Below are 21,284 nucleotides of genomic sequence, written 5' to 3'. Positions count from 1 at the left end.
TGGGAAAAACGTGGCAGCTAATTGCACACAGCAGAATCCCACAAACAGTCGTGGATTGAGTGACCGCATTTTTTGGGGGAGGGATTATTACCCCCGGAAATCTATCCGCCAATCGACTGACAGCCGGGTTCCTACTTACTGCTGGGTAAACAGGTGTTTTCGTGAGCTCCTGGTGAGTGTGTCCTGACGTTGAGTTGCGCTACAGAGCAATCCTCGATTTTTCACAGTGTCTCCAAATTCCTGATTTGGATCTGCAATGTTTCTAGATTTCATTGGCCAACACGAACCTGACAAACGTGCTTACACACTGCGCTCAGGGGCTCAGGGTGGTGTTCCCCCTTCTCGTTTCTCAAGCCATCTGGACAGAAGTTCAATTCCAGGCAGAGGGCGAAACCTTGGGCAAGTTTCCTTACTCCACACAGAGCCTAATAATAATCCCTCCAAAACCAAAAACAATAATAAAAATTGGTCATTTCAATCTACGACTGTTTGTGGGACATTGCTGTGCGCAATTGGCTGCCGCGTTCGCCCACAAATATACAGTCAATTCACTTTACAGTGTGTTCTATGAAGCGCTTTGGAACGTCCTCCCGACGTGAAAAGCGTTATATCAAATGCAAGGATTATTATTATTATAACATGTCTTGTAGGCTTTTGCCGAGTCCACTCTCTGTTGTACTGTGGTCTGGTTCTGGTGCACATGTGGTATCCTGTGTTTAGCACATCTGCAACAATTCCTCTCAACCCATCACTCAAAAGACCCATTTGATCTTTTAGCACACCATCTATTTTTTTCACGGCTTACTTGGCTCAGTCAGTAGCAATCTCGCCTCTCGATCAGATGGTCGACAAATGATTTGCCAGTGCAGCCTGATGCTCCGCCGTACTGGGGGAAGCAGTATATTATCGGAGGTGCCATCTTTCCAATGAGACCTTAATAATAATAATAATTCTTGCATTTGATACAGCGCCTTAATTGTGTTATTGAGATGTCTCAAAGCGCTTCACAGGATACACTGTAGAGTGGAGTGACTGGGTATTTTGTGGGCGAAATGTGTCAGCACAATGTCGCGACAGCACATACGCCAGTGTCCCACAAACAGCCATGGAGGAGCGCCATTCACGTCGGGAGGACGTGCCAAAGCACTGAAAAATGTGGTGAGGTGTTCCCAGGTGTTCAGCCGCTATAAGAAATGCAGGTTTCTTCACCAGTCTCGTTTTCAACAACAATTTCACATTTGTACAGTGCCTTTCAAGTCAGGAGGATGTCTCAAATCATTTCGAAGAGCCGGTTAGGAGCCAGTGGTTGGGGGGGGGAATGTCACCAAAGATGGGGAGTCAGGGGGTGAGGCAGAGGGACTCTAGGATGGAGTTCCAGACAGCAGGGGCAGAAAGGCTTGAAAGCTCCCACACCAATAATAATAATAATCATTGCCAATGGTGGGTGGGCACATGTCACAGCTTAGCCCCATTATCCTTTTCAAGATTTATTTCAATTCTTTATTTCACCAGCTCTCTCTCACACCTTCTGTTTTATTTCTCCACCATTCCCTCTGCTCCTACGGGTGTGACAGATACGCTCAGGTAGGGTTTAATGGGCAGTATTTCTGCATCTCATTGTTCTGTGCACGTTTGTCCATACACACAGCGCTACATTGGCGGATTACCCAGATTTATCCTTTTTCCCTGAATTGCAATAATTCATTGCTAAATGGGTTGAAAACATTGCAGAATGTCTGTCTGCTTTCAAGGCCAGCTGTTTTTTTTCATATCTTTGGTTTCTCAGTTCACGCCTCATTTAAACAGAGACTGGTATTAAAACGAGTGAATGTAGAACTATGGAAATTTACAACAGGGATGAAAGCCATTCGGCTCAACCTCTCTCTGCTGGCTCTCCTTTCAGGCCCATTTACTTGGCCTTTTCCCTCTCCATAATCCTGTAGTTTTAGCTGGTTAGACTCCAGCAGTTAACCTAACACACACTCTGGGGTCCCCAAGCTTTGGCTCCTGCCAACCTGCGTCTAATACTTTCCGGAATTAGGTAAACAGGATAGGACGTATCCCTCCATAGAGAGAGAGAGAGAGAGCACATTCCATTCCAACGATCTATCTCCTGGATTTCCATGTGAGGTGGGATGAATGGAAATCTCATCTTGGTTTGGAGGCTCTTAAGCAACGGTGATGGGTTTCTGCTTGTGCTAGACACCCGGCTGGGCAAAAAAAAAGAGAATACGAATTTATAAGCTCTTTCCTCACCTGGTTTCTTTGCCTCTCTGAAGCAACTTACAAATGATTAGTCTATTAAAGCAAGGGCATTTGGTGTAACCAATTTCACAGCCCAACAAAGCTGAGAAGGTTGGGACACCTGTTAGGGCTTTGGCTTTCAGGGTTAATATCAACTGAGTGGGAAGAGTGCTTGTCCCTCAGTGACCACGTCTCTCTGAGTCCTGCTGATGAGCCAGGCTGGGCTGTGCTGTCATCAACAGGGAGTGCCCTGTAATACTACGGATCTGCCTGGCTCAGAAACCGGGCTAGAGACCATCACAGAGGGTTGATTCGATTCCGACATTCCATCACCAAACTTGTCAACCAGCTCAGCTCCCAGGAGACCCCACCTCCCTCCCCACTCCACGAGGAGCATCATTAATTGGTCATATGATCAAGCAAGTTTCGAGCTAGCAATCTCCAGCCGTGTGCAGGTCATCTGTCCCATGTCTATTCCCACAACAACAAAAGGTGCATTTATATAGCACCCTTCATGCAGGGCAGCGTCTCAGCACTTAAACATAGGCTGAGCTGGGAGCAGGGAGGGAGGAGGAAATTGTAAGCATGGTCGAAGAGGAAGATCTTCGGTTGTGATTTGAAAGATGGGAAGGAAGGGGCAAGGCGGAGGGATAGGGGGAGAGAGTTCCAAAGCTTTGGGGCATTGTGGCTGAAAGTGTGGCCGCCAATTGTGGAGCAGAGGGGATGAAGGACAAGCAGGAAACCATTCCTATGGAGGAAAGAGCCTGAAAGGTTGGATGAGATGAACCAATTCCTAAGTCTTGATTGGCATGTCCAGCGCCCAACTGAGCCTTTGGTCTCAGCATGGAATCTGCAGTGAACGTTCCCCAAGCAGCATTCCTGTCAGCTTGTGCTCAATATCAATCTGCAGTTGTGATCACGGCAGCTCTTCCCCAGTTTGGGGTCTTGCCTCCCCTGACTTCGCTGTCGAGCTCCCCCCTTTTTTCGTCTACCTCAACACCATCCTGAATTCCTGCGTAAAACGGTCCCAGAAAGTCCACTGTTTCCAATTATGGGAGGAAATGACTACCAACACAGTGAGCAATTATTTCAGACAGGATTGCACCCTTGGTCAATCCACCCAACACATCCAATTTCCCTCAAGGTTCCTTCATTGATTTCTCAATCTAATTTCTAACCCTGAATATTTTTCACTAATCAAACCTGTGCTTCGTACTAAACAAATAATAATTATTAATAATAAAGTTTGCATTTGATACAGCACTTTTCACATCATGAGGACCTCTCAAAGCTCGTTACAGGATTCACTGTAGAGTCTAGCGGCTGTGTATTTTGTAGGCAGCCAATTTGCACATAGTAACGACCCGCAAACACCGTGAAGTGATTGACCATTTTATTTGTGGGATTGTCAGCCAGGACACCAGGAGAGAGAAACTCCCTTCCCTTTTTGAAAAGTGCCATAGGATCATTAACATCCACCTGAACAATCAGATTGGTTTAATGTCTCATATGAAGAACAGCACTTCCGACAACGAAACTCCAAATGTTACTCCCCTGTACAAAAAAGGGGCAGAAGGATAAACCCGGGAACCACAGGCCAGTCAGCATAACGTCAATAGTGGGGAAACTCTGGAGACTCTAATCCGGGACAAAATAAATTTTCACTTAGAAAAATATGGGTTAATAAAGGAAAGCCAACACGGGTTTGTAAGCAAAATAGAAGCCCACAGTGTTAGAGGGTCAGTGGCAGCAGATACAGAACTGTCTGGGGACAGAGAGAGTGATGGTGAACGGTTGTTTTTCTGACTGGAGGGAAGTTGCAGTGGTGTCCCCCAGGGATCGGTATTGGGACCACTGCTGTTTGTGATCTATATAAATGTCCTGGACTTGGGTACAGGGAGGACAATCTCCAAGTTTGCAGATGATACTAAACTGGGAAAACTAGCAAACAGTGAGGAGGATAGTAGCAGATCTCAAGGGGACATAGACAGACCGGTAACACGGGCAGACACGGGGCAGATGAAGTTTAATGTGGAGAAATACGAAGTGATGCATTTTGGAAGGAAGAATGAGGAGAGGCAATAAAAGCTGATGGTACAATCTTAAAGGGGGTGAAGGGACAGAGAGACCTGGGGGTCAGATAGTAAATCTTTGAAGGTGGCCGGACAGGCAGATACAGCTGTTAAAAAAGCCTACGGGATACTATTTTTTATAAATAAGGGCATAGAGTACAACAGTCAGGAAGTTCTGATGAACCTTTATATAAAACACTGGTTAGGCCTCAGCGAGAGACTGTGTTCAGTTCTGGGCCCCACACTTTAGGAAGGATGTTAAGGCATTGAAGTGGGTGCAAAGGAGATTGACCAGAATGGTACCAGGAATGAGGGGCTTCAGTTATCAGGAGAGGCTCGAGAAGCTCGGATATTCTCCTTGGAGCAGAGAAGGTTAAGAGGAGACTTAATAGAAGTTTTCAAAATGATGAGGGGATTCAATAGGGTGAACAGGAGAAACTATTCCCACTGGCGGGAGGGTCGGTAACCCGAGGACACCAAGTTAAAATACTTGTTAAAAGAAACGGAGGGAAGGTGAGGAGAAATGTTTTCACACAGGGAGTTGTTGGGATCTGGAATGCATTGCCTGAAAGGCTGGGGGAAGCCGATTCCATAACAACTTTTAAGAGAGAAGTAGATAATTATTTGGGGAGGACAAGTTTGCAGAGGTATGGGGAGAGAGCGCGGGAGTGGGGTTGATCAGGGCTATGGGGAGAGCGCGGGGGAGTGGGGTTGATCAGGGCTATGGGGAGAGCGCGGGGGAGTGGGGTTAATCAGGGCTATGGGGAGAGCGCGGGGGAATGGGGTTGATTTGGAAGCTCTTTTCAAAGAGCCGGCACAGACACCATGGGCCGAATGGCCTCTTTCTATGCTCTATAATTCTATGAACTCACCCCCAGTGCTGCATTGGCTATTAAGTGAGTGTCCTGTGACTCAAGCTAAAACAATGCACCATTACCAAGCCAAATAAAAGACTCATTTAGCCATACTTTGAGTTTTGGTGCAATCTTATTTTATTTAATAGTATTAAATGTTGGCTGAATAACGAAAACACAGATTTGACCCACATAGACGTGTTTCCTATTCTCCACTTGTGCATATCACGTCTTCAAGTCTTCATCTTAAAAGCAGGAAACACATCATCTGCAATTGTGCAATACGTTCAAAGGATAAAACAGGCTGTGAAATCTTTCTCTCTCTCTGTATATATATATATTTCTTTCTTTAAAAACACCATTCAAAATTGTCAAGTCTATTACAGTACAAATATAATGCCTTTTTCTGCATTTGTTAGTGATTTGTCTCTAGAGCAGAGGGAATAATAGCCATTAATCAGTGTAAATGGCTTCTTACGACATGTAAAACCAGCAATGGCTCAATCAGCTAGAATATAGGTGGAATGAATTTTGTGACGTGATGTGCTAATTAACACATTGCATTGCACGCAAGGCATGAGAATGTTGGTTGACAGGTTGCTGGAGGGACCTTGCTTTAACATCTCATCTGAAAGGCACTGTCACCTCTGATAATGCAGCCCTGCATTACAGCATCAGCCTGGACTGTGAGCTCAAAGTCTCAACATGGGGCTTGAACCCACAGCCTTCTGACTCACAGGCGAGAGTGCTACCGACTGAACCAGGTTGACACACTTTGAATAAGGGAAATATTTGATGCGTTGGGCAAGGGGGACTGAATGGATTACTCTTTCAGACCCAGAATAGGCCCGATGGGCTGAATGGCCACATTCTGTGCTGTAAAGGTGTCGGTTGGGGGGACAAGTCCGCCTCTGCCTCTAGCACCTGGGAAAGGCGGTTTATTAATTATCAGTGTTGATTAGCACAAAGTGTGTTAAATTAGCACATCGCACGACCGGACTCCACACCAGGTAATGGGTCCACATCAGAACATGGCCAAATAAGGGGCATCCACTGTCTCCCTCTGCTGGCTGAGCATAGACCTGCACCCCAAAACTGCAGCCACAGTTTAACCTTCAGACTACGGCCTTAAAACTTATGATTGTCACCCAGTTTTGAAAATTCCCGATTCAGGGTTAATTGGCAAAAAGTTTTAATAAAGAACCGGCTTCAAAACAAAGATTAAGCTAAAGAGTTTTTAAAAATGTATATCATTATCTCCTCGGAGAGTTGTCTGAAATAATAATAACCCTGGTATTTGATCTACCACCAGATTGCATCATTGAGACATCTTAAAGCGCTTCACAGAATATATTGTGAAGTGGATTGACTGTATTTTGTGGGCGAAACGCAGCAGCCAATTGCACACAGCAGCGTCCCACAAACAGTCATGGATTGGGTGACCACATTTTGTTTTAGTGTGGGGAGGGATTATTACCCCCTGAAAGTAATCTGCCAATCGAGTAACAACCGGGTTCCTACTTACTGCTGGGTAAACAGTGGTGTGTGGAGTAAGGAAATTTGGCTAAGGTTTTGCCCCGCCCGGGAATTGAACCTGGGCTCTCTGGTTTGTAAGTCGGTGCTCACTCTAAGTCGAGTGAGCTACAGGACTTCTCGAAGGACTTCAGGCCTTCATTGGAGCAGCAAACACCAAGATTTATACAATGGGTCAAATGGCCTCCTTTGGGTTCTAAATTTCTATGGTCCTAAAATCGTAAAGAGACAGAGACGCTGAGGCAAAAGCTTTGGGGTGTCTGATGGGCAGCCGAAGGCTGTTGTTTTACATTTCGTTTCTTCACATTTGTTCATTTAACGCGCGAATACAAGGGAACGAGGAGGGGCAAACACACGTGGACTTTTACAGCAACAACAGCGACATCTCACATTAAACACAAATCAGAGGACAACTAGCGCTGGTGTAAAAAAGGAACTGAACTCCAGCGTTCTTCATTATGGCTATGAGTTGCCCTGTCTCTCTCTCTCTCTCTTCATTCACTCACTCACTCACTTATTGCTATCAATATGTCCCTTGCAATAACTCAGATCCACTCAGCTATAACAAGCAACGCTTTGGGAATCTCCAGGAGAGATCTAAGGGCAGAGCTATGCCATGTGGCGCTATCTTCTTCTCAGTTTACATCGATTTTGACAAGGAGACCAGCCTTGGAGGGCATCGATTCACAAGATCAACACGTGGAAATGAATGGAGTTTATCTGTGACAAGAGGCTGGGCAGATTTTGGGGTTACATCCCTCAGAGGTGAGGAAGTTAAGGGTTGATGTGATTCATGTCTTTAAACTAATGAAGGGGATGGAATGGATGAGTTAGACTCTTCCCTCTGGAAGGGTCACAACAAAAGACGTGATGATAAACAGAGTTTACAACAACAGCAGCAAATTACAGTTGTGTAGCGCCTTTCACGTTAGGAGGACGTCCCTTAAATGGAAAGGGGAGGTGAGGGCAGGGGGGCGCGAAACTTCACAATAAAGGCTCAACCATGCTGTTACTGTTCCTGATCTTCTCTCCCTCCCTCCACCACCAACAAGGGCTTGACAGCGGAGCCTGACACAGAGCCAAGGAGGAGGAAGGAGGTGACTGTGAGCATGGTCAAAGAGGAAGGTCTTCTGATCTGCTTTAGTCTTCAAGCTGCTTGTCATCGAAGGGGATTGTCTCTCACACAAACACACCTACACCCCCACAGACACACGATACACCCCCCCACCACAGACACCTACCACTCACAGACACACCTACCCCCCACACAGACACCTACCCCCACACAGACAAACCTACCCCCCACAGTCACACCTATCCCCCCACAGTCACACCTATCCCCCCACAGACACACCTACCCCCCACACAGACACCTACACCCCCGCACAGACAAACCTACCCCCCAGTCACACCTATCCCTCCACACAGACACACCTACCCCCCACACAGACACCTACCCCCCCACACAGACAAACCTACCCCCCACAGTCACACCTACCCCCCACAGACACACCTACCCCCCAGTCACACCTATCCCCCACAGTCACACCTATCCCCCACAGACACACCTACCCCACACAGACACCTACCCCCCCACACAGACACACCTACCCCCCAGTACACCTATCCCCCACAGTCACACCTATCCCCCAGACACACCTACCCCCCCACAGACACACCTATCCCCCACAGACGCACCTACCCCCCCACAGACACACCTACCCCCCCCCACAGACACACCTACACCCCCATAGACACCTACCCACCCCACACACTTACTCCACCCTCTCACACACACACCTACCCCCCAACCCTCCACACACACACACCTATCCCCCCAACACCCACACACCGATTTCATTTGCTTCGGGTCAAATCTGAAAGTCTTCAAAAAATAGAATTCTTTTCGGGGACGACAGAAACGTCGACAGAAACGCCAGCCCCGCGCCCTCACCCCTCAGGGGCTGGTGGGGGTTTTATGTGGGGTTGGGGGGGTGGTGGTCTGGGGTGGGGTGGGAGGAGAAGAGAAGAACCTGAGATAATGACACACAATAGACGGAGGTTGGAAAGGAGGTAAAAGAACGTGACAATCAAGTACAAATCTATTCTCTAACAGTTAATATTTCAGGTGAATTATTACAAGCTCTTTGGATCATATGTCCTCATGCTGCCCAGCACAGCGCTGCTAAACTATGCGGGGGAGGGATGAGGGGGGGGAGGGGGTCAAAGTCACTCAGGTACAGGGAACAGGCACATCCTCAACATGCTCACATTAATATTAATCCTTGCATTTGATACAGCAGCTTATCACATCTTTGAGACTTCTCAAAGAGCTTCACAGGATATACTGTAAAGTGAACTGACTGTGTACGTTGTGGGCGAAAAGCGGCAGCCAATCATTCACAGCCGCGACTCTCAAACAGCTGTGGATTGAATGACCAAATTATTATTTAAAAATATATATTTTTTGGAGGGATTTAATACTCTCAGAAAGCGATCTGTCAATCTACTAACAACCAGATTCCTACTTACTGCGAGGTAAACAGTGGCGTGTGGAGTAAGGAAACTTACTAACATTTCGCTCTGCCGGGAATCGAACCCAAGTCTCTCGCTTGCGAGGCGAGCGCTCTAACCACTGAGCTACAGGACTCCACAATCCAAAGTCAAATGATGTTTCTCTATTGAAGCTGCGAACATCTCGTGTGGTCATGACGTGGGATGTGACACTTCAGGGAAGATCACACCCCTTGGTCTTTATTTTATTTACAAGGTCTTTCTTATGGGAGTGGGGGAGAGTGTGGGGATGGCGGGGGGGGGGGGGGAGAGTGTGGGGGGCAGGGAAACTGTGGGGGGGCGAGTGTTGAGGGAATGTGGAGGGGGAGGTTATTTGTTCCCTAAGTGGGAGTTTGAGTGTTGCCATGTCTAACCTGATGGTTTCAAATCGAAACCCGTACAACATCATCTGTATTAAACCCCAGCTACAGCCTTGCTTTTCTTTGTCTTGATTACAAAGTAGCTCGATCACAGCAATGCTTTCCACGTTGATGGGGTTTGCTTGTTTTGACCAGTTGGGCACCCGGTACATGTGGAAATCCATCGCCGTGTTTAGGAGCATCCAAAGCGGGCTGAGAGAGCTCCACGGAGGCAGGCCTGCAGGTGACAGTGTTATCCAGAGTGATGGTCTTTTTTTGCCTGAAACCTCACGCCGTTCATCTGTATTTTAAGCGTCTTTTCTGTTGATGACGGCTTTGGGGTTGAACTTTACGTAGACCCTGTATGTATCAAAAAGCAACAGCTTTCCACTGGAAAAGGTCCTTTGGATAAAGACACTAAATTCCTGTTCTTATAGTTCAGAGTGAAACTTAAGGATTTGCTGGCGAAAGGAGACCAAGGTCCATCCAGTTCACCTTCCACCATCCTGGCAGTCGCTTGATGTGTCCTGTCCCAGTCAAAATAATTCCCACGGCACAATCTCAGAATGGAGCAGGGAGTTTCTCCTGGTGTCCTGGCCAGTGTAGCGCTCTCCCTCACCATCTCCCCCGTTGGTTGCTGACCTGACGTTTTGCTGGTACAGATTGGCTGCTCTGTCACCTCTGCCCACACATCAGAGGTCATCAATACAACCCAAAGACCCGCTGGTGCCTTTGGGTCTTGTGGCCCACCCTGCAACCATCTTCTTGGATTGAAACGGGCACCAGGTCTCTGCCATGTCTCTTCCTCCCAAATCAAACCCGACCCAACAACATCGCTTGGGGAAATAAACTGAAAGCAGCTTCGGAAAACCCTATAAAATTGCTATAAATGAATCTGCTTCTAATGGAAGTGGCTGAGGTGGTGGTGATCATAATAAATATTTCTTGCTTTTGATATAGCCTTATCACATTGTTGCAATATCTGAAAACGCTTCTCAGAATATATTGTAAAGTGGAGTGACTGTGTATTTTGTGGGCGAAACACAACAGCTAATTACGCACAGCAGCGTCCCACAAACTTATGGTTGAGTGACCTATATTTTTTTGAGATTATTACCCCAGGAAAGAGATCCACCAATCGACTAACACGCAGGTTCCTACTTACTGCTGGGTAAACAGAGGCATGTGGAGTAAAGAAACTTGCCTAAGGTTTCTTCCCGGCCGGGAATCGAACCCAGGTCCTCTCGCTTGCGAGGCGAGTGCTCTAACCACTGAGCTATGGGACTCCTAAATTGTAAGTTGGCACTGTCTTGTGGAAAATTCTTAAATTCAATTAATTTGGAAGATATTTTTCTGTAGTTCCCATCAGGAAAAAAATCAGACCAAACTAAAGAATCTGTCTAAACAGTGGGGGTGATGGGACTAACGGAGAAAAATAATTTTTTCTATGAGAAAAATTTATTATAATAAACTGAATTTTAGTTTGTTAAACATCCACGTCTTACTGAGATGTTGCCAATTCCAAAAATCACACTCAATTTCACCCCCTTAATAAAATGGAAATCTTAAAACTGTTACTAGAAGAAAACTCCCCATTTTCTTAAAGTATTTTGTGATTGGGTGGGAGGGGGAGCTGCTTTCACTTTATTTCATGTGTGTGTGTCTCAAGGTCTCTACGCGTGTGTACATCTGTGTGCGTGTGCATGTATGTGCACATACACCTCTGCGTTTGTGTGTATATGTATATGTGTGCGAGTCTACATGTATCTGTGTCCGTGTGTCTGTCTGTAGCCATGTGTGCGTGTGTGCATCTATGTTCCTGTATCTGTATGTATTTACCTATATTTGTGTATGTGTGTGTACGTACCTGTACCTGTGCATATGTGTATGTATATGTTCCTGTCCTTGTGTGCATATGTACCTGTATCTATGTGCGTGTGTGCGTGTATGGGCCTTTACCTGTGTGTACATGTATATGAGCCTGTATTTGCCTGTGTGTATATGTGTTGTGTGTGTATGAGCTGGTATCTGCTTGTGTGTGTATGTATACGAGCTTATATTTGCCTGTGTGTGGGTGTATGTGCGTGTATGAGTTGGAATCTGCGTGTTACCTGTGTGTGTGTCGGTATCTGCTTGTGTGTGTTGTGTCGGTATCTGTCTTTGTGTGTGTTGTATCGGTGTATGTGTGTGAGCCAGTATCTGCCTCTGTGTGTGTGTGTGTATATGAGCCGGTATTTGCTTGTGTGTATGTTATGTGTATATGAGCTGGAATCTGGCTGTGTGTGTGTGTGTGTGTAGATGAGCCTGTATCTTCCTGATGTGTGTGTGTGTGTGTATATATGAGCCAGCACTTGCCTGTGTATTTATGTGTGTATATATGAACCTGTATTTGCCTGTGTGTGTGTGTGTGTAAATGAACCTGTATTTGCCTGTGTGTATTTGCCCAGCGCCTTGGGACGTCCTCCCGACGTGAAAGGCGCTCTATAAATGGAATCTTGTTGTTGTTGTTGTGTGTGTGTATATATGAGCCGGCACTTGCCTGTGTATTTGTGTGTGTATGTATGAACTTGTATTTGCCTGTGTGTGTGTGTGTGTGTGTGTAAATGAACCTGTATTTGCCTGTGTGTGTGTGTGTAAATGAACCTGTATTTGCCTGTGTGTGTGTGTGTGAGAAGCACATTCTATGCTCTGTCATGCGTAGGAAGAAGTTGGGGTTAGTTGTCGCTGGGGGAGAGTGAACCTGTTGCTCGTTCCGTGTCTCAGAGCTTCAGTTGTGAGAAAGCAAAGTTCTCCTCCGGGCTCTTCTCACTGTCCCTGGACAATGTCCTTCTCTTACCACCTGAAACAGATCAAGAAAAACAGCTGACAAAATAATAATAATGCTTGCATTTGATACAGCGCCTTATCACCCCTGAGAAATTGCAAAGCGCTTCACAGAATATACTGTGTAGTGTAGTGTAGTGACTGTATATTTTGTGGTCAAAACCCGGCAGCCAATTGCGCACAGCAGTGTCCACAAACAGTCATGAATTGAGTGAGATCATTTCTTTTGAAGGGATCAGGCGATCTATTTGGGAATAGTCTCCCCTCCCCCAATCTAGTCCCTCCCACTCCCCAATGTAGCCCCTTCCCCTCCCCAGTCTTCCCTCCAACCCTATCCACACCTCTGTGCCTTGGCACAGGCACCAGCCTCACCTCTGCCAGGAGCTGTGGCCGGTGAAAAGACCACACGGTGTAGTTTAAACCGTGACTTCCTTCCCTTCTCCCCTCACTCCCGCAACCTCCCCTCCTCCCCACCCCCCAATGCATACACTGACTCTCAAGACCCGTGGCTTGGGGGTGGATCTTGAATTGGAATTTTCAGGGGAAGGGGTGGGAGAGAGTGGGCCAGAGAACTGTTGTGTCACAGACGATTCCCACCCACTGCCCCCCCCACCCCATCCCACCCCGAGTGTGACTCCCTTCCCTTTGTGTAACGCCCCTCCCACCACCACCCAGAGACACTGACTGATTTTGCGCAGCAGTTTTCTGCCCAGGGTGTCCTCGGAGCTGCTGCTGAGAGTCCTGCTGGTCCTCCAGCCTGGGCTGTTTGGATCGTGGTCGATACTTAAGCTGCCGTTTTCACCGTCTAAAATAAAGAGAAGCTCAAATAAACAGGAGGATTGAGATTCAGGGACAGGAACTGCCTCCGGACATTATTTTACACAGATAGATTGTTGGAATGGACTGTGCTCTCTCTCTCTCTTCTTGGAGGGACGCATCCTGTTTACCTAATTCCAGAAAGTATTGGCGCAGTTGGCAAGAGCCAAGGCTTGGGGGGAGCCCAGAGTGTGTGTTGGGGTAACTGCTGGAGTCTAACCAGCTAAACCCACACAGCTTTCCATTGATATCACTGTCTGTTAAGCTTTCCCGCTGCTTGTCCAGCTAGGACCACCCTACCCGTTAGTTAGGGCTTTGGCTTGCAACAACAACTTGCACTTAAACAGCACCCTTCAAGTCAGGCCCCACGCAGGGTAGCGTCTCAGAGCGCTTAATAGTGGGTGGAGCCTGACTTCAAGCCGGTGGGAGGAGGGAGGCAGCCGTAAAGGACAAGGTGAACAGGAATGTTTCCAGGTGGGACCTCAAAGAGGGGAGCGAGGGGCAAGGCGGAGGGATTGAAGGAGAGTGTTCCAGAGTTTTGGGGCGTAGTGGCTGAAAGCACAACCTCCGATGGTGGGGGGAGGATTGCAACTGCGCCTCCAAGTACACAAATTGATGGATGATGGGCACTCAACAGCGCTCAGTGCAGAGGGCCACTCAACAGAGACAGGAGACCGCCAGCAAAGGGCAAAAATGTGACGACCTGTGTAAAGCTGGAATGTGGAGTCCTGTAGCTCAGTGGTTAGAGCACTCGGTTTGCAAGTGAGAGACCCGAGTTCAATTCCAGGCAGAGGGCGAAACCTTGGGCAAGTTTCCTTACTCCACACAGAGCCTAATAATAATCCCTCCAAAACCAAAAACAATAATAAATTGGTCATTTTCAATCTACGACTGTTTGTGGCACATTGCTGTGCGCAATTGGCTGCCGCGTTCGCCCACAAATATACAGTCAATTCACTTTACAGTATATTCTGTGAAGCGCTTTGGGACGTCCTCCCGACATGAAAAGCGCTATATCAAATGCAAGGATCATCAGTAAGTAGGAAGCCAGTCAATTGGTGGATCACTTTTCCGGGGATAATATTCCCTCAAAAAAAAACAATAATGTGGTCACTCCATCCACGGCTGCTTGTGGGACATTGCTGTGCACAATTGGCTGCCGCGTTTCACCCACAAATATACAGTCAATTCACTTTACAGTATATTCTGTGAAGCGCTTTGAGATGTCTTGAAGATGTGATAAGGCGCCATATCAAATGCAAGGATTATTATTATTATTGTCTGGAGGATGTCTGGAATGTGTAATTCTCTACCACACAAACCACAGCTGAAGCAGAGGCACAAACAGAGCTTAACTCAGTTGGCAGCACTCTTGACTCAGAGTCAGAAGGTCGTACGTTTAAACTCCAGGTCAGGACTTGGAACCCATTTAGTCTAAGCTGATAGTCCAAGGCAGTGCTGGGTGTGGGACGTATGGTCGGAGGCGCCATCCTTCCCGTCTGCCTGTGGAGGTGGATGTTAAAGATCCCATGGCTTGAAAAGAGAAGGGAGTTTCTCTCTCCTGGTGATCTGACCAACAACCCTCCAAATAAAATTGGTCACTCACTGCATGGCTGTTTGTGGGACATCAATGTGCACAGATTGGCTACCATGTTTCCCCCACAAAATACAGTCATATCACTTTATAGTATATCCTGCACTTTGAGACAGTGTGACGACATGATACAGTACCATATGAAATGTAAGGATTATTATTAATGAATTGTTGCCAGTGTACATACTCCACATGAGCCTCCCCTCCGCTCCTCTCTCATGTACATTCCAGTGTGGTGCTGGGGTTGTGCTGCAATGCTGCAAAGGAGTCGTCAATTGGATGAACTCTTAAATTGAGGACCAGGTGGATGTTAAAGATCTTGCGGCGTTATTCAAAAAGGGAAGGGAGTTTCTCTCTCCCTCCTGGTGTCCTGGCCAACATTCCCCCAAATCAAATTGGTCACTCACATCACTGTTGTTTATGGGGACATTTCTGTGAGAATATTGGCTGCCATGTTCACCTGTAAAACGCACTTTACAGTGGATTCAGTGAAGCAATGTGATGTTGCTTAACTTTATTCTGTGCTGCAATATTCATTGTGTGAACCTGACTTCCGAGATAGGAAAGGGTTCCAATTATCAGCGTCGACATGCATTTAAACGTTTAAATACAAGTAAAATTCACTTACTTGTTTTTTTTCCACATTCGGCCGCCTCTGTACAATTCATTTCCACTGTTCCCAGAAATACGGAATCGGTGGGGCTTTTCAGTCCATCTGACCTGCTGCCTGCAAGTGAGACAGAAAGCTGCGCAGCTCAAAAACAGACAATTATTATTTTGCTCTTTAGAACGCCCGCCAGCCTGGCTCAATCGCTAGCAATCTCGCTTCCAAGTCAGAAAGTTCTAATAATAATCCTTGCGTTTGATATCGCGCCTTATCACGTCATTGAGACATCTCAAAGCGCTTCCAGAATATATTGTAAAGACTGTGCATTTTGTGGGCAAAACACTACCAATCGCACACAGCAGTGTCCCTCAAACAGTCATGCATTTTTCCTGGGAGGGATTATTACCCCTGGAAAGCAATCAGCCAATCAATTAACAACCGGCTTCCTACTTACTGGTAGGTAAACAGGGACTTAATGCTCATCCTGGAATCGAACCTTGCGAGGCTAACCACTATGCTACAGGACTCCACAGGTTGTGCATTGAAGCCCCACTCTGAGCCTTTGAATTGACAATCTAGACTGACCACCGTTGCAGTGCTGGGGGACTCTGGATTTGGGATGTACTGTCTTTTTGATGAGACGTGAAGCTGAGATCTCAGCTGCCCTTTCAGGCGGAAGTTAAAGAGACCAGGGCACTATTTGAAAGGATAAGGCTGTTTCTCCTGGTATCCTGGCTGACAAAGCCCCAAATAAAATTGGTCATTCGCTTCATGGCTGTTAATGGGACACTGCTGTGTGCAAATTGGCTGCTGCGTTTGCTTAGAAAATATAATGCAGGGACAATGTCCTCTGCCTCAGTCTAAAATCATGAGTTCAAAGATCCTGAACTGGGGCTTAAATTCACAATCTACAACCTTCTAACCCAGATGCAAAAGAGCTACCCAACTGAGCCAGGTTGACATATGTACGTCAGATCTTACCTGTATGTTACCTTGTGAAACTAAGTTGAAATTCTGCACACACAGAACAAGCCCCTGTATTTAATGGCCACAGTAAGGGTATGAATGTGTCTTGTGCCTCAAGTTTGTTTCAAGACATACTTACAGTACAGTATGTGTGAGGTGATGTTCTCATTTCTAGATCCCTCCAGCAGAGGGAAGAATCGTTCACTCCTGTCAGCTTTATATTGAAAATTCTCGAAGATGAATATTTGCATGGTCATTACGGTTATAAACGCACGACAAAAAATGCTTTACATTTATATAGCGCCTTTCATGTTGGGAGGACACCTCAAAGTGCTTCACACGATCGACTGAGAGTCTGACCTGGGGTTGAGAAACTATGAAGGGGAGAGGGAGAAGGTGGCTGGAAGTACGGTCGGAGAGGGAGATTTTAAAACAAGCTTTAAAGGTGGGGAGGGAGTGGGCGAGGCAGAGAGACTCTGGAATGGAGTAACAGAGAGCTGGGATAGAGTGGCTGAAAGCTCGCTGTGGGATGGAGTGGGTGGGGATGTGAAGCGGGGTATATAGGGTCACAGTTGGTCAGAGTAAAGGTGGGTTGAAACGTTCAGTTTATATAAAAAAAAGGATTGGTTTTATGCTTTCTCCCTCTCTAGATCCTTACTGCTTTGACCGTACCTTCGGTCACTCTCTACGATGTGCACCCTCCCTCCCCTCCACCCTCCTAATCCCAACACCCAGCTTGGGGGAAAGCCCTTGACCTTCCAGCGCTTTGGGATGACCTCCCGACATGAAAGACTCTGTGTCGATGTAATTTGTTCTTATTTTTGTTGCTGCTTCAGGCATATTTCTTTTAATAAGTGCTCAGTGCGTTGAGTCTTTCGCTGGTTACATGCCACCCAGGAGTGATAGTGGTACTGGAAGCTGTTACCACAAAGTCCGGCCAGCATGCAGAGGTCTGGCTTGGAGGAGAGCGTGCAGAAAAGGCTTCTGGCTTCTACACGGCAACAGCGCTTGGTGATTCCTCCTCCAGAGAGCTGGCCAAATGTCAAGTTGCAAAACTACATCTAAACACACGCTTGCTATTTTCAAATGCTGTTGATTGAGTATGGAAATAGAAAATGTGTCATCTTGCATTGCAATGGGAAATCAATCTGGGCCTATTCACACACTACTCCACTCCTATGGCCACCCTCTCCCCTCAACTGGCACAAGCCTGCTGTGTCATTGCCCCCAAATCCTCTGCACCATCAATCGATCTCCATCCCATGCTCCTAATCGCTCGAGCTCCCTGCCTCAATCCCTCTGCCTCGCCCCTCTTTCTATCCATCTTTAACAACAACTTATATTTATATCATGCTGGAAGGACGTCCCAAGACATATGGGGTGAAGGGTTGGGGGTTGGCCAAAGGCATGGTCAAAGAGAAAGTTCTTGAGACGTGATCCCATCTCCCCCATTCTCGCCCAACTCCATTGGCTCCCTCTCCTTCAGAGGTTCCAGTTCAAGATCCCGGTCCTCACCTACAAAGCCCTCCATGGCCTCGCCCAACCCTACCTCTGTGACCTCCAAATTCCCTACCAACCCGCTCGCTCCCTCCGCTCAGCCGGCTCTGGCCTGTCCCCACGTCCCCTGCTCCACCTGCCCCACCATTGGCGGGAGAGCCTTCAGCCACTCTGCCCCCAATCTCTGGAACTCCATCCCCCAATCACTCCGCCTCGACCCTCCTTAGCCTCCTTCAAGTCCCACCTCAAGACCCTCCTCTTCCACCATGCCATCGGCTACCCCCCTTTCCCTCCCCTCCCTTCTCCTACTCGGGTTTGAAATGCTGTACTCTGTCCAGCACCTTGGGACGGAGGCGAGGGGACAATTAACATAGAATCATACAATTATACAGCATAGAAAGCTATTCGGTCCATCGTCTCTTTGAAAAGAGCTTCCAAATCAATGCCACTCCCCCGCTCTCTCCCCATAGCCCGGCAAACTTCTCCACCCCAATAATGATCTACTTCTCTTAAAAGTTGTTATCGAATTGGCTTCCACCAGACTTTCATGTATTCCAGATCCCAACAGAAGTGTCAAACCTTGAACAGACTTACAACAAAGTGCATTTCAATTCACATTATTTTGCTGACAACTGAAATTCGAATAATTCAATTCTCACTCACGGTTAAATAAGTTTTAATCAAAAAGGCATTCAACAAAAAAACTTATTCAGCACTCAGCTGGTTTAAGAAGCTCACAATGTCAGAGACAGAAGATACGGAGTCTTCGATTTGAATATCGCCTCATTGCAGGACTTGTCAAATGGATTTTCAGTACAGACAGAGAACACTATCTGTCAATCGTCTAACAACCAGGTTCCTACTTACTGTCAGGTAAACAGAGGCGTGTGGAGTAAGGAAACTTGCCTAAGGTTTTGCCCTGCCCAGGAATCGAACCCTGGTCCTCTCGCTTATGAAGTGAGCGCGCTAACTACTATTCTCATTGGTAGTATAATAATTGTCCTTGCATTTGATATAGTGCCTTATCATGCCTTCGAGGCGTCTTAAAGCGCTTCACAGAATATACTGTAAAGTGAATTGACTGTATATTTTGTGGGCGAAAAGCGGCAGCCAATTGCGCACAGCAGCGTCCCACAGTTGTGGATTGAGTGACCAATTTTTTTTAAGGAATTATTAGCCATAAAAAAGCGATCCGCCAACCAACTAACAACCAGGTTCCAATGTTTCGCCCTGAAAGGAATAATCCAAGTCTCTCGCGTACGAGGCAAGCGTGATAATCACACTACAGGACTCGCATCAGCAGTGAGAGCATCAGGCACTGGTCAACATTCCAAAACATTCCTGCCACACCATTGAACAGAGTTAATAGACTCAGAAGTAGGGGGCTGTCTTTGTTAGAAACGGGAAGTTTTGCAGAGCATTAGCGAGAGATTATTCCCACTGCTTGGTAAATTGAGAACAGGGAGGAGGAAGAGGAGAGGTGAGAACTCACTCCTGGATTTTCATTGGAAAAGTTAGGAGGTTTGTTTTGTTGCACAGAACCTGGAATGCTTGGTCAGAAGCGCTGAACAGAGTCCAACATCAGAATGTTTAACAGGTATAAAAAAACACAGTAGAGGGATAGCAAGGAATTGAAATCAGAGTGAATTGCTCCAATGGGAACTGGCACCAGAATGGCCTCCATCTGTGCTGTACCTCCTACAATTCTAGAATGTCTCTTAGACAGGAGTTTAAAATGGCCGGAAGGTACACTGGGGATGGAATAGGATTGCAGTTGTAGAGGGTTTGTAGTGCACACTAAAAAGGTCATTAAAATAAAGTCAGTGCAACAAAAAACACACAGGAATTGCTGTTGAAATATTGGCAGTGGGCGCCAGAGCGAACAGAATCACATACAGGAGATGTGCGCCAAGGTAGACAACTCGTGATGATGGCTCTTGTAAAGTGCAAATCATGCAATTAATTAAGTATTCAATCCGAACCACAACAAGTTAACAAACATCCCAAAACAAAACTGTGGAACGACAGGAATCTTGACAAATGGCTTCACTCAGTCACACTGTGTGAGCAGCAAGTGAGCAGTTGAAGGCTTAGGAATCGCTCTGTTTTACACAGAATACAATTCCTGTAGTGCAGATAAATAGTATCACACGGTCTACTTTAAATATTGAATAGCAGAGATGACATTAGACGAGGTTTCAAGACCTTCCTCTTTGATCATGCCTTCGGCCACCCTCCCACCCACCCCCGTCTCCATCCTGCTTCATTCTAAACCCTGGCTCAGGTGCAAACCCTTCACTGTGAGGTGCATTGGTCAGTGTAAAAGGTACTATATAAATGTAATTTTGTTGTTGTTGACCTTACCCAGAACATAACTAATTATGGCAAGGAATTTGCTGTTGAAACCTCTGGAACACTCTCCCTCAATCCCTCCACTTTGCACCCCTTTCTTTCATCTACAAAATATATAGTCGATTCACTTGACAGTGTATCCTGCGAAGCACTTTGAGAATCTCAACGACATGATAAGGCGCTGTATCAAATGCGAAGATTATTATTATTATCGTCAGATCGCAAATGAAGACCTTCCCCTTTGACTGTGCTTACTGTCACCCCCCCACCCCCCCGGCTGGGTGTCGTGCTCTGCCACTGTCAAGTGCTCTGGGAGGCTACTTTGCATGAGGGGTGCTATATAAATGCAGGTTGTTGTTTTGTCTGCTTGAGTTGGCGGGGTCTGCTTGCCTGAAATCTATGGTATGACTGAACAGAGTAACTCAGTGTGTTTCAAAAAGGCTGGGTGACATTCACTGTGCTTTGAACAAAACACAAAGTGCAGAATTTTAGACAACTTCCAACATTTACAGAATCGGTCCCTTTTGTTCCCCTACAGCTGCACTCACTCCAATTAAACAAATACTTTTTTTTTAAAAAAAGAAAGAACTTTCACATTCTTTATAAAGTTCAGTGCTGATGCAGAAATCTGCATTCCTGTTCTTATTATTATTTTATGTACTTTGTCTGCCTCCCTCCCTCCTTCGAGCACTTGATTTGGCTGTAAACAGTGCTGAATAAATATGACAAACACAAATGAGCAAATAAAAAATAAAAACAACGCTTGCACACATTGGATCTAAATTGACAAAATTAAATAGAATTTTACAAAATAACGGTACAAAATAACACAACACACAAGCAATGGTTCTCTGCAACACAGCATTCCGAGGTCGTCAGTCTTCGGGGTTTAAGAGCTGTTTGAGACTGTTGTAAACGTATGCAACTGGAGTCAGTGCAGGGCTCGAGATACATACAGCAAAATGGTGGAACGAAAGATGAAATAACCAAGGTTCTGATTGTGCTCATGGCCGT

The 21,284-nt window shown here is 46.4% G+C and overlaps 1 protein-coding gene across 3 annotated transcripts in view; it reads right to left on the bottom strand.

The window, feature by feature from the left end:
* Window positions 1–12,242: 12,242 nt before the first annotated feature.
* The window catches only part of LOC103188919 (metal transporter CNNM2), a 30,946-nt gene continuing 21,904 nt past the window's right edge, over window positions 12,243–21,284 (bottom strand). For 2 of the 3 annotated variants that reach the window (XM_007909098.2, XM_007909100.2), the window contains 3 exons: window positions 15,477–15,575; window positions 13,124–13,243; window positions 12,243–12,454 (listed from right to left, as the gene is read on the bottom strand). In XM_007909098.2, the coding sequence (XP_007907289.2) occupies window positions 12,375–12,454; window positions 13,124–13,243; window positions 15,477–15,575 (299 nt within the window). In that variant the 3' untranslated portion in view covers window positions 12,243–12,374. The remainder of the gene's footprint in view (window positions 12,455–13,123; window positions 13,244–15,476; window positions 15,576–21,284) is intronic. The other variant, XM_007909099.2, reaches the window with a different exon arrangement.

Source organism: Callorhinchus milii, unplaced genomic scaffold (assembly GCF_018977255.1).
Source record: "Callorhinchus milii isolate IMCB2004 unplaced genomic scaffold, IMCB_Cmil_1.0 Scaffold7, whole genome shotgun sequence".
Taxonomy (NCBI): Eukaryota; Metazoa; Chordata; class Chondrichthyes; order Chimaeriformes; family Callorhinchidae; genus Callorhinchus; species Callorhinchus milii.
Note: the sequence above shows the minus strand (reverse complement) of the source record. Positions and strands in the feature narration are given on the sequence as shown.